This window comes from Salmo salar, chromosome 26 (genome assembly GCF_965601325.2).
Source record: "Salmo salar chromosome 26, fSalSal1, whole genome shotgun sequence".
Classification (NCBI taxonomy): Eukaryota; Metazoa; Chordata; class Actinopteri; order Salmoniformes; family Salmonidae; genus Salmo; species Salmo salar.
The window spans coordinates 6,805,310-6,819,091 of NC_138316.1; the positions used below are offsets into that span (position 1 = coordinate 6,805,310).

The 13,782-nt window shown below is 39.0% G+C and overlaps 1 protein-coding gene across 1 annotated transcript in view; it reads right to left on the reverse strand.

The window, feature by feature from the left end:
• LOC106587060 (SH3 and multiple ankyrin repeat domains protein 2) overlaps window positions 1-13,782 on the reverse strand; it is a 189,437-nt gene that overhangs the window by 47,304 nt on the left and 128,351 nt on the right. Inside the window, exons 15-16 of the mRNA XM_082969923.1 lie at window positions 9,173-9,308; window positions 8,912-8,992 (exon numbers count right to left, since the gene is read on the reverse strand). Coding sequence (XP_082826049.1) covers window positions 8,912-8,992; window positions 9,173-9,308 — 217 coding nt within the window. The remainder of the gene's footprint in view (window positions 1-8,911; window positions 8,993-9,172; window positions 9,309-13,782) is intronic.

The window sequence follows — 13,782 nt, forward strand, 5'->3', positions numbered from 1 at the left end:
AGAGAACTCATTATGCATTTGGGTCCCAAGGTTTTAATATGACCAATCATATCTAGTGGTTCCAATGACGAATTTGACGTGAGCCACCTGTCGCTTGCGACTTTCTTCAGCAAAGATGGCTGACAAAACATTACGGTGGAAGCAAATGTCAGTAACTATAACGTCATAACGAGTCAAGCAAACAATGTACAATTGAGAGGAATATGTAAGTTAAAGTAGAGACAAACGATTGTGCATATTTTTTTGTCATAAAGTTAATTTACGAAAATCGCTACATAGCCTGTTGGGGCTAGGGGCAGTATTGAGAATTTTGAAAAACATATGTGCCCATTTTTAACTGCCTCCTACACCAACTCAGACGCTAGGATATGCATATTATTAACAGATTTGGATAGAAAACACTCTGAATTTTCTAAAACTGTTTGAATGGTGTCTGTAAGTATAACAAAACTCATATGGCAGGCAAAAACCTGAGAAAAATACAACCAGGAAATGAGAATTTTGTGGCTGTACTATTTTCGAGTCATTGCTAATAGATCACACAGTGACAAAGGATTCATTTCGCACTTCCTACGGCTTCCACTAGATGTCAACGATCTTTATAAAGTTGTTTGAAGCGTCTATGATGAACAGAGACCAGATGACAAGGAAGAGAAGTTGACATCCCTGGGATGTCGTCACTTCATTATTGCACGCACCTGCGCATTCATGTGAGGCGAGACATTTTTCAAAAACGTTTTTCAAGACACAGGAGAGGTCGGGTTGAAACATTACTGATGTTTCACGTTAAAAATGGCCCTAAAGATTGATGCTAAACGTTTGACATGTTTGAACGAACGTAAATAGATACTTTTTTTTACTTTTCGTCGTGACCCCCCCCCCCCCCCCCCTACTTTTGAGTAGCCTACCGAAGCGCTAACAACATGGAACAACTTGGAGTTATTTGGACATAAATTATGAACTTTGTCGAAAGAAACCACATTTGTTGTGGACCTGGGATTCCTGGAAGTGCCAATGGATGAAGATAATCAAAGGTAAGGGATTATTGACAATAGTATTATTGATATTAGATGGTTACAAGATGGTGCTAACCTGTATATCCTAGCCTATTGTTCTTAGCTTAGCACCCCGTTTATTGCAAAGTGTGATTTCCCAGTAAAGTTATTTTGAAATCTGGCAATGCAGTAGCGTTTACGAAATGTTAAACTATAATTCTTTGAATGACAATATTATAATTTACCAATGTTTTCGAATAGTAATTTTGTAAATTGTAACGTTGATTCACCGGAAGCATTTGAGGGGAAAAAAATTCAGAATTTCACCGCTACTGTAAAATGCTGTTTTTGGATATAAATATGAACTTGATGGAACAAAAAATGCATGTATTGTATAACATAATGTCCTAGGAGTGTCATCTGAGGAAGATTGTCAAAGGTTAGTGCATAATTTTAGTTGGTTATCTGCTTTTGGTGACACCTGTCTTTGAATTGACAAAACATTACACACAGCTATTTTCAATGTACTCTCCTAACATAACCTAACTTTATGCTTTCGCCGTAAAGCCTCTGAAATCTGACAATGTGGTTGGATTTAGGAGATGTTTATCTTTCAAATGGTGAAAAATAGTTGATTGTTTGAGAAATTGAAATTATTAGATTCTTGCAGTTTTGAATTTCCCGCCATGGTCTCTTGACAATTAATCCCAATACCGGGTTCAGATCCCCAACAGGTTTTAACAAGGTTTTTTTTCAGTCATATCCAAAACCAGGTGTATCAAACTCCATTCTTTGAATGATGCTGTGTCTGCACGTACAGTTGAAGTCGGAAGTTACATACACTGAAGTTGGAGTCATAAAAAATTGTTTTTCAACCACTATAGTTTTGGCAAGTCAGTTAGGACATCTACTTTGTGCATGACACAAGACATTTTTCCAACAATTGTTTACAGACAGATTATTTCACTTATAATTCACTGTATCACAATTCCAGTGGGTCAGAAGTTTACATGCACTAAGTTGACTCTGCCTTTAAACAGCTTGGAAAATTCCAGAAAATTATGTCATGGCTTTAGAAGCTTCTGATAGGCTAATTGACATAATTTGAGTCAATTGGAGATGTACCTGTGGATGTATTTCAAGGCCTACCTTCAAACTCAGTGCCTCTTTGCTTGACATCATGGGAAATAGGCTATATTTTGGCCTATATAAATATTATTTTGACCTTTATTCAGATTACAATCGCTCACTGTCATTTTTTTGAAAACAAAATAATCTCCAAAATATTGTTTTGGGGGAAGGCTATATATATATATATATATATATATATATATATATATATATAGCCTTCCCGCTGTGGGCGTCTATTTCAGCACCGTTTCGTGCTGCTCTGAGACAAGCATGGAGAAGCAAATGTTAAATTATATTCTTAAGATATGTGTTGACTGAATATAAGTGATGTCTGCTACATAATCAAGTTAGGTTTCTCCAGAAATAAATAATTCAAGATAACAAACTGGCTTTATTTACAAATTAGTGAGAATGTCTCACCCCATGTTCAAGAATTGCCTTTTTCTCACTCACTCTAGGTTAAATGAAAACGAAATCTCTAAAATATCGTTACTTTTCAAACAAAGCGATTATTATTAATTCATTTAGAATTATATAAATTCCCCTTAGGATCTGTGAGAATATCTTAGAATATCTAACGGGAAATGCCCATTAGATATTCATTTAGAATCCTCCAATCCTCTAAATGTAATTATTGGCAGAGAGTCAAGTCATTGAAAAAAAATATATTTAGATATACTGTAGGCCTACCATAGGCAAAATGAGTCTCACTAGTGTTGAGTAATGTGCTGTTAAAAGTGGTGTGTCTTATTTATTTAAAGAGCATACTGAAGTTAGAAGCAATAGGATTTGAAGCAAAAGCCTACAGCTATTTTAGCACCGTTTCGCGCTGCTCTGAGAGAAGCATGGGTACTGGTCTTGATAAATCAATGACATTTTTATTTTCACTTAATCTCCATTTGGGTATTGGTTTGACTAGAATTAGAAAATTAGGGTGCAGAAATGTTATGCTCTTAGTGTAACCTTTATTTAACTAGGCAAGACAGTTAAGAACATATTCTTATTTACAAGGACAGCCTACTCCTTCCTCCTCGTCCGGGAATTGAGCTCCGGTCTCCTGCGTGCCTTGCCCGCATGACACAGATTCTTTAGCTAAATAGCCCAGTACTGTACTGCTGACCGCCACGTTGTACAGCGCCATATTTCCGTTTCATCCTAACGGAAACCCAGAGGGTTTTTATTGGAATAGAAACACCATAATATTAATCAAATTAATTAAGCAAGTACCAGTAAAAAGTTTGGACACACCTACTCATTCCTGGATTTCTTTATTTTTTAAATATTTTCTACATTGTATAACAATAGTGAAGACATCACAACTATGAAATAACACATACGAAAACAGTTAACCTCTATGGGCTAGGTGGGACGCTAGCGTGCCACCCGTGGTGCACTCCATCAACAGCAGGTGCATTTCAAGAGCGGCAAATTTGAATCCAAATAAATGTCAAAATTCAAATTTTTCAAACATACAACTATTTTACACCCTTTGAAAGATAAACATCTCCTTAATCTAACCACGTTTTACGATTTCAAAAAGGTTTTACGGCGAAAGCATAAATTTAGAGTAAGTTAGGACAGTACATTTACAAGAGTTGTGTGTAATGTTTTGTCAATTCAAAGACAGGGTCACCAAAACCATAAAACCAGCTAAAATGATGCACTAACCTTTTACAATCTCCATCAGATGACACTCCTAGGACATTATGTTAGACAATGCATGCATTTTTAGTTCTATCAAGTTCATTTTTATATCCAAAAACAGCGTTTTACTATGGCATTGATGTTGAGGAAATCGTTTCCCTCCAATAACCGGCAGTCAAGTCAGCGTCACAAATTAAATAATTAAAATTAGAAAACATTGGTAAAATATTATATTGTCATTTAAAGAATTATAGATTTACATCTCTTGAACGCAATCAACTTGCCAGATTTAAAAATAACCTTACTGGGAAATCACACTTTGCAATAATCTGAGCACTGCGCCCAGAAAAATACGCGTTGCGATACAGACTAGACGTCATGTTGGGGAGATCTAAAATCAAAAATACTATGTAAATAATCCATTACCTTTGATTCTCTTCATCAGATGTCACTTCCAGGTATCACAGGTCCATAACGAATGTAGTTTTGTTCAAAAAAGCTCATCATTTATGTCCAAAAATCTCCGTCTTGTTAGCACATGATCTAAGCCAGCCGGACTTCTCGTCATGAACGAGGGGAAAAAATATATTTACGTTCGTTCAAACATGTCAAACGTGGTATAGCATAAATCATTAGGGCCTTTTTTAACCAGAACATGAATAATATTCAAGGTGGACGAATGCATACTCTTTTATAACGTATTGGAACGAGGGTACCCAACATGAACTCGCGCGCCAGGTGTCTAATGGGACATCATCGTTCCATGGCTCTTGTTCGGTCAGATCTCCCTCCAGAAGACTCAAAACACTTTGTAAAGGCTGGTGACATCTAGTGGAAGCAATAGGAAGTGCCAAAATATTCCTCAGCCCCTGTGTTTTTCAATGGGATAGGTTTAAAGGTAATACAACACATCAGGTATCCACTTCCTGTCAGAAAATGTCTCAGGGTTTTGCCTGCCAAATGAGTTCTGTTATACTCACAGACACCATTCAAACAGTTTTAGAAACTTTAGAGTGTTTTCTATCCATATATAATAAGTATATGCATATTCTAGTTACTGGGTAGGATTAGTAACCAGATTAAATCGGGTACATTTTTTTATCCAGACGTGCAAATGCTGCCCCCTAGCCCTAACAGGTTAAGAACATTTACAAGGACAGCCTACTCCTTCCTCTCCATCGGGGAATTGAACCCCGCTCTCCCGCATTCTGTAGTACAGACATGGCCTGCTCCCCCTTATGTAAGGAATTAGGCACTTTCCCATGTTTACTACAGTATGCATTGTAGGCTATGTTTACTTGTCAGACTGAACAGTAACCTAATAAACAAATGCAGGTGGCTTATATCTTCAAAATGCATTAAATGCTTTATTATTCAAATGTAAAAGCATATACTGTACAATACTGTATTTCTTCATCAGCATCTTTATGCTTTCGTTAACCTGTTGGGGATAGGGGGCAGTATTTGCACGGCCGGATAAAAAACGTACCCGATTTAATCTGGTTACTACTCCTGCCCAGTAACTAGAATATGCCCAGTAACTTGATTTGGATAGAAAACACCCTAAAGTTTCTAAAACTGTTTGAATGGTGTCTGTGAGTATAACAGAACTCATATGGCAGTCAAAACCCTGAGACAAATCCTGACAGGAAACTGAAATCTGATGTGTGGATATCACTTCAAACATTTGCCATTGAAACACACAGGGGCTTATGAATCATTTAGCATTTCCTAAGGCTTCCACTAGATGTCCCCAGTCTTTACAAAGTGGTTTGAGTCTCCTACTATCAAAACTGACTGAAAGAGAGGCTGTGGAAAGTGGTCACAGGTGGAGGGCCATTTACCATTATGACGCCGCCGCCCATGGCTACCCTCCCCTTTCGAAACGTTTTGAAAGACAATGCAAACGTCCCCATGGAATATTACTGAAGCTCTGGTTGAAAAAGGCCCGAAAGATTTATGTTATACAACGTTTGACATGTTTGAACGAACTTAAATATTATTTTTTTGGTACATTCGTGACGACAAGTCCTACTCAGCACGGTACATTTTCAGTAGCCTTCGGAGCGCACTAACAATTGGGACATAAATTATTAACTTTTTCAAACAAAACTACATTTGTTATGGACCTGGGATTCCTGGAAGTGCTTTCTGATAAAGATAATCAAAGGTAAGGTTTTATTTACAATAGTATTTTTTAAGGTTGATCATTCCAAGATGGCTCCAACATGTATAGCCTAGCCTATTTTTCTGGGTATACCACGTCGTTTATTGCAAAGTGTGATTTCCCAGTAAAGTTATTTTTAAATCTGGCAAAGCAGTGGCATTCAAGACATGTTAATCTATAAGTCTTTGAATGACAATATTACATTTTAACAATGTTTTCGAATAGTAATTTTGTAAATTGTAGCGCTGATTCATCGGAAGCATTTGAGGGAAAAGATTTTCTGAATCTCACGCGCCGATGTAAAATGCTGTTTTTATATATAAATATGAACTTTATCGAACAAAAAATGCATGTATTGTGTAACATTATGTCCTAAGATTGTCATCTGATGAAGATTGTCAAATGTTAGTGCTGCATTTAGCTGTGTTTTGGGTATTTGTGATGCATGCTAGTTGCTTTGAAAATGGCTGTGTGATTATTTCTGGCTGGGTTCTCTCCTAACATAATCTAATGTCTTGCTTTTGCTGTAAAGCCTTTTTGAAATCGGACAACGTGGTTCGATTCAGGAGAGGTGTATCTATAAAACGGTGTAAAATAGTCATATGTTTGAGAAATTGAAGTTATAGCATTTATGAGGTTTTGCATTTCGCGCGACGCGATTCCACTGGCTGTTGATTAGGGTGGGACGCAAGCGTCCCACTGGCCCAGACAGGTTAACAAAATAATGAAAAAAAATACTTTTTCAAAATACAGATGTTAATTTAGTTATGAATCCGTAACGAATTACTATGGGAATAAATATCACTGATTTACAGAAATATTGGAACAAAGTTGTCTAATGAAGGCAAACAATTTAGAATAGTTATGCTGTAGCCTACTCCCGACCGTCACGTTTTACAGTGCCATATTTGCCATTTCATCCTAATGGAAACCTAGAGGGTTTCGTTTTTCTCGGAATAAAACACCATAATATTAATCAAATTAATTAAGCCAAATTTCTTAAAATCAATCCCATATACTATGTTGTTATTACAAAAAAAGTTTTTAAATTCTCTGGTAATGTCAATATGGAAGACTATCAAATGCTTATCAAAGATGCCCTCTGGTGGTCAAACTAGCAATAACTTGCACAGAAACAATGGGTGACAATTAGATAATGTGCCACAGAATGCTGCAGCAGCCCACAAGGTCTCCTGCAGTATGACGCAACTTTTAAAGGAGTAACCACTGTATGCCATTTCCTGGTTGCAAAAACAAGCATAGTGTAGAGAATCATTGTATCATCTAAAACGCTGTGAAATATCTTTTCCATAACCAAAAATATTGTATTTTCTACTGTTTGAAGCTGGTGTACAAAACTTTAAGTAAAATATGCAAAAACTAAACTTAAGAACGGGAAGCATAGAAATAGCCAACATAGAACATATCTACTGCTTCTTAAACTTGCTTTCAAAGCGACTGAACAATCTATAACTCACATTTCTATGTGAATTTGGTCAGGTAACCGAAGAAATTACATATTGCAGCTTTAATAGAAAAAAAATGCACTGACTATTATGTGACTAAAATGGCTATGACTAAAACTACACACAAATTGTCCCAAATTTAACTAAAACTATCAAAGGATGAAATTACTAAAATGTGACTAAGACTAAAAATACATTGAAAATAGAAGCCAAAATTAACACCACAAGTTTCATCCCCATTCACCCTCTCTCTGTTTCTCTCACTTCCTCTCCCTATTCCCTGTCTTTCCTCCCAGTCTTCTCTCTCTTTTCTCTCTCCCTGGTTCCCTCCCATTTTCTCTCTCTGTTTCTCTCTTTCTCCCTATTCCTTGTATTTGATCTCTCTTCATCTCTCCTTCCCCTACCTGAGATAGAATGGTGGTGCTATAGCGTAGCGTGCGTCCCTAGCTACCCACCAGTTCCTCCTCCTCTCACCGGTGGTCTAGAGCAACCCTTCTCAGAAGCGCTGACTGTTCCCTCTGTCAGAACACATTACCACCACACTGCGCTCCCATTGCACACACGGGCCCTCAAATGAGATCTTGGCCCAACACACATACACCCATTCACATGTGCATACACACACTCACAAACGGAGAAGCATAATCACAGAAGCAGATGCACGCTCTCACACACAGACACACATTCACAACCGTGTCTGTGTTTCTTACTCAAATCAAATTGTATTGGTCACATACACATGGTTAGCAGATGTTAATGCGAGTGTAGCGAAATGCTTGTGCTTCTAGTTCCGACAGTGCAGTAATATCTAACAAGTAATCTAACAATTTCACAACTACCTCATACACACAAGTGTAAAGGGATGAATAATAATATGTACATATAAATACTTAAGATTTCCTAGGGTAACAATGTAAGAAATAACACCTAAAAAACAAAATACTGCATCGTTTCCTAAGAACGCGAAGCGAGGCGACCATCTCTGTCGGCCCCATCTCGCTTCCACTCAAAGACACTAATGCAACTCTAATGCCATCTTTACAACATGCCAGCTTCTCGTTCCCATGGTAGTTACACAAAACAAATCTGTGGAGGTATTTTCACAAACGACCGCTTCTCATGAAATGATGCAGAAAATCACTGAGAAATCCCAGTGATAAATAATAGCAAAAATATTACAATCTAAAATAATACATGGTTAACATAATTAACGGCATGTTTTGGTTTGAACCGATGGGCTTGACACTACAGCTTAGCTTCACAGGTTCAAAAGATGAATAAAACGTCAATGAATCAGCATGTTGAATATGTTGAATATTAGATGCACTTCCCACACCAGTATGCAACATAGTGTATGTTCAGCTCCACTCCTTACCTTTACTGATTTCCACTAATGGGAGATAAATAACAAACCAATTGGGACAGAAGGGAAAGATCGAAAAGAGGGCGTGGTTAGAGAGTCTCGTCTCAGTGACTCCTTTGTGAGAGCCTATCAGATTGCCCCTTACCTAGTTCTTCCAGTTCAGAGGTCATAGACTTGGAGCGCATAGACAGGGCGGTGGTGGGGGCTCTCTTTGGCGGTGGGGGGGCTAAGAGGAAGAGAGAGAGGCCGAGAGAAAAATACATTTGGAATTTGGCCTTTATTGGCACATTTCAACACCCAAAATACATTTTGCATGAGCGATGGTTGTTGGGACAGCATTGTGCTGCTACTGAGGTGGTGCGTACCTTTTTCTACCATAACATGAAGTGGTGTAGGGGTGTAGTACCTTTTTTACGTGCGGTATCCTCAGGGTCCATATTCCTGCTGACCGTTACCACTTTGATGATGAGGCTGTTCCCTGCATGACGGATCATGTTGACCACCTGCCTGTGGCCCACCTTCACCACATTCTCTTGGTTCACCTAACAACACACACAACACACACTCTTACAATACACATATTTATATATCTGTGCTCTCCCCCCCACACACACACACACACACACACACACACACACACACACACACACACACACACACACACACACACACACACACACACACACACACAACAGTATAACACAATACAGTTATGACGGTGTGAATTTGGTCCAGTAACCAAGGAACCTAATCCATTCAGATATTCCAGAGTGAAATCATGTAATGCCAGAGCACAGACCACATGTGATACTAAGCCCCCCCCCCCACACACACACACACACACACACACACACACACACACACACTACAGTTATGACAGTGTGAATTTGGTCCAGTAACCAAGGAACCTAATCCATTCAGATATTCCAGAGTGAAATCATGTAATGCCAGAGCACACACACACACACACACACACACACACACACACACACACACACACACACACACACACACACACACACACGCACACACACGCACGCACACACACACACACACACACACACAGAGAGAGAGAGAGAAAGAGTGGTATTTAGGGAAGTTGTTACTATCATACATATATTTTTACAAGAGAAACTGTTGCGTTTTTCAAAATTTAAACAAATGGGGATCACAAAATACTAAAACTGGAACAACATTCTCAGTAACGGTTGCACAAGAAGAACTGTGTGCAAACCACGACCCCAAATATTAGAATGAGCGCCCACCTCTAGCTGGGCTTGGTGTGGGCTATCCTGTGCTGGGCTTGGTGTGGGCTAACGCCTGTTGGGCTTGGTGTGGGCTGGCTTGTGTAGGGCTGATATGGGCTAGCCTGTGTCTGGCTATTCTAGGCTAACCCGTGTCGGGCTGGTGTGAGCTTGGTGTGGGCTAACCCGCATTGGGCTTGGTGTAGGCTGGCCCATCTTGGGCTGGTGTGGGCTATCCTGTGATGGGTTGGTGTACGCTATCCTGTGTTGGGCTGGTGTGGGCTTGGTATGGGCTGGCCCGTGTTGGGCTGTAACCAGTGCCTGTCACCTGGTTCAGGTTATCAGTCAACCTACCAGGGTATTTACAAACAGCCCAGGAAAGAAATCATAGTCATAATAATAATAGTCATTGCAAAGCACACTGCCCTATCCCATCTGGACAAGAGGAATACCTACGTAAGAATGCTGTTCATTGACTATAGCTCAGCATTCAACACCATAGTACCCTCCAAGCTTTAAGCTCGGAGCCCTGGGTCTGAACCCCGCCCTGTGCAACTGGGTCCTGGACTTTATGGGGGAGAATAGGTGAGTTGATGAACGCGGGGAAGCGAACAATGCATAATTATGTAATCACCAATTGTAAATGAAGAACAGGGCGGGGGCATAGGGACAATTTGAGTACTCGCATTATAATTTTTTTTAACACAAGGTTTGCTCTGGAATTTTTTTATCTCGCATTTATCTATATGCCAACAGTGCACAGCAATGCCTAATTTATCATAACCATTACAGATAACAAATTCTAATTGCTAAATTGTCCCATATATATATATTCAGTCAATAAAAAAACAAGTGCCATTTAAGATAAATTTATTGAAACCGTAATATCAACTGGTTATACTATATCATAGAACACAATCTTCAAAAAGGCAGTAACCTCAGCAGTAACCTCAGCAGTGGGGCTTGCTTGTAGAAGCCTATGGCTGTGCAATGACAGCCTTGATTTGTTAATTTAGCAGACAGGATACTCTTATTTCCAGAGCCCTTATCACAGTTAAGACACAACTATGTTATAGTAAAAAACATAATGTAATGTAACAGAATAAAATATAACAGAATATTTTTCTAAATGTATAAAGTTGCCAGTGCGAAGTGATGCGCATTTCGTGTCTGGAACAGTGATAATTTGAAACAGGGCTCAATTTGGCAAGCTAACTTTTTTGGGGGGGTATTCTTTTCGATATACAGAATAAACTAAATAAAAAATATTGACTTAGTTTATTCTGCCTGTTCTTTTGAATTTTCCAAATGGATTAACAATTCCACATTAAACACTGCATGGTGATGTATTACAGCCACAACATCAGTTTGGTGAGAAGGTCTATTTTTTTTATTTATCATTTATTTAACTAGGCAAGTCAGTTAGGAACAAATTCTTATTCACAATAACGGCCTACCCCGGACAAACCTGGACGATGCTGGGCCAATTGTGGGCTGCCCTACGGGACTCCCAATCACGCAGCTCGGGAGGCCTAGGCTTAATGATTCTCATGAAAATACGCTCTTTGCCTTTATCAAACCAATGTTTTTGCATTTTTTCAGCGTGGAACCTGTTTATATTTAGGGGGTTATAGCCTAGGCTAGAGATGGGCAACTCTGATGGAGGTGGAGGCCTTATTACGAGGGGCCACAGTGCCAAAACATTTTAGTGGCCCGTCGTGACAGCGAAGACAAAAAATATATTTTTAAAGTGAATTTCCTGCAATTATGCAAATTTTGCCATTGGGCATAGAGAAAATATTGTCATTTTAAAGCACATTTGTGCAATTCTACACATTTTTCCATGGGTCTGAGAGAAGATTTAGCAGTTTTATAACTCATTTCATGCAATTCTGCTCATTTTGTCATGGGGCGTAGAGAAAAATTAGCAGTTTTACAGATAATTTCCTGCAATTTTACAGATTTATTCAAAAGGTGGAGGCAAATGTTTGCAGTTTTTAATATGATAACTGATGATCAATGAGCCCCACCCCGGTCAATAAATTGACCATGCTTACTAAAAGTTTCAATAGCTGGCCGCTAGACTAATTTACCAATCTAAAGATTTTTTTGCTGACATTGGATAATTGAGTGACTGCTGATGCACAACCAAACTTCGAAATTGCACCTTGTGTATTCTATTATTCTAACTCTCAACAGTAAGTTGAGACCCCGACTGAGTCCACCCCCCAATTAAAATAAATAAATATATTTTTATGTTTTAAATTGGTCTGCAGGCCTACAAAGGGGCCACCAGTTGCCCATCCCTGGCCAAGGCTAACCAATTCTAAATGACACTAGCAGTTCGCAAAGTAGCCTAAGAGGAAAATAGACGGGACTTAATTATTTCCAAACTGCAGATCGTTGTTAGAACACATACTGTATTTCCCTACTTCAATCAACCAATACATTTTGAATGTGATAAAACTGACATCATTGTCAAGGAATGTAGCTTGTGTAGTATCCCATCAGGTACATTTTATTGGCATTTATTTCTGTAGGCCAAATGGGAGCTTGTGTGCACACTCAGCACACGCGTGTGTGTAGAGGGAGCGGTTGGAACGCGATGGAGTGAGTAAGACACAGACGGGAAAGGGAATTTAGGGAGAACAACTGTTTAGTGCTTGGATTGGTTTATTTTTTGTTGTGCCCTGCAAATGCACATGTACAAATGGAAACCTAGAGTAAAAGCAAATTAACAATGTCTTCAAGACAACATTTATTTTTATTTTGTGGACAAAATGTAACTTACCCGTTCAAGCAGCAACAAATCACATTCCACTAAACAGTTTTACAGTATACAAAAAAAGGGATCTCTGGTTAAAGATCTAGTTTTAACGTCCGTTCGAGTACTCGAGTACTCGTAGTCAATGAGAGCGTACAGAAAAGCATACACACTACAGAACTGGCTTTGGATAACAAGTGAGGGAGCTGTGTGTGTGTGTGTGTGAGGGAGGGAGGGAGAAAGAGAGAGTGTGTGTGTGTGCGTGTGTGTGTGTGTGTGTGTGTGTGTGTGAATATATGAGTGTGTCGTGTAAGAGGGGCTTTTATGTTGAACGCAGGCAGGTTACTTGTTAATCCCACAGTGGAGGGGCTGTACATTTGTGGAAGATTAGAAGCACAGCCTCTTGTCTTGTGGTGTGTGTTTGTGTGTATTCCCTTGATGAAAGTGCGAACAGGGAAACTTCAAAGCAGGCTCATTAAACGTTACCTGCTCTCCACCGTGTGCGAGTGCATCAGTGTGTGTTTGTGTGCATAAGGGAGAGAAATTATGTGTGTAAATGTTTGGTGAGTATGCATCGTGGTTTATTTGTTTGTGTATTTATGGGGACCTTTCTGTGTCTGAATGAGTGTGCTTGTAGTGATGACGCACATCTCCAGATAGAAGAATCTGGATTCTGATGAATCATGCTGCTGAGCACGGAACTATCAAAGGATGAGTACACACACACACACACACACACACACACACACACACACACACACACACACACACACACACACACACACACACACACACACACACAGTTGAAGTCGGAGGTTTACATACACTTAGGTTGGAGTCATTAAAAATCATTTTTCAACCACTCCACAAATTTCTTGTTAACAAACTATAGTTTTGGCAAGTCAGTTAGGACATCTACAAGTAATTCTTCTAACAATTGTTTACAGACAGATTATTTCATTTTTACATTTTAGTCATTTAGCAGACGCTCTTATCCAGAGCGACTTA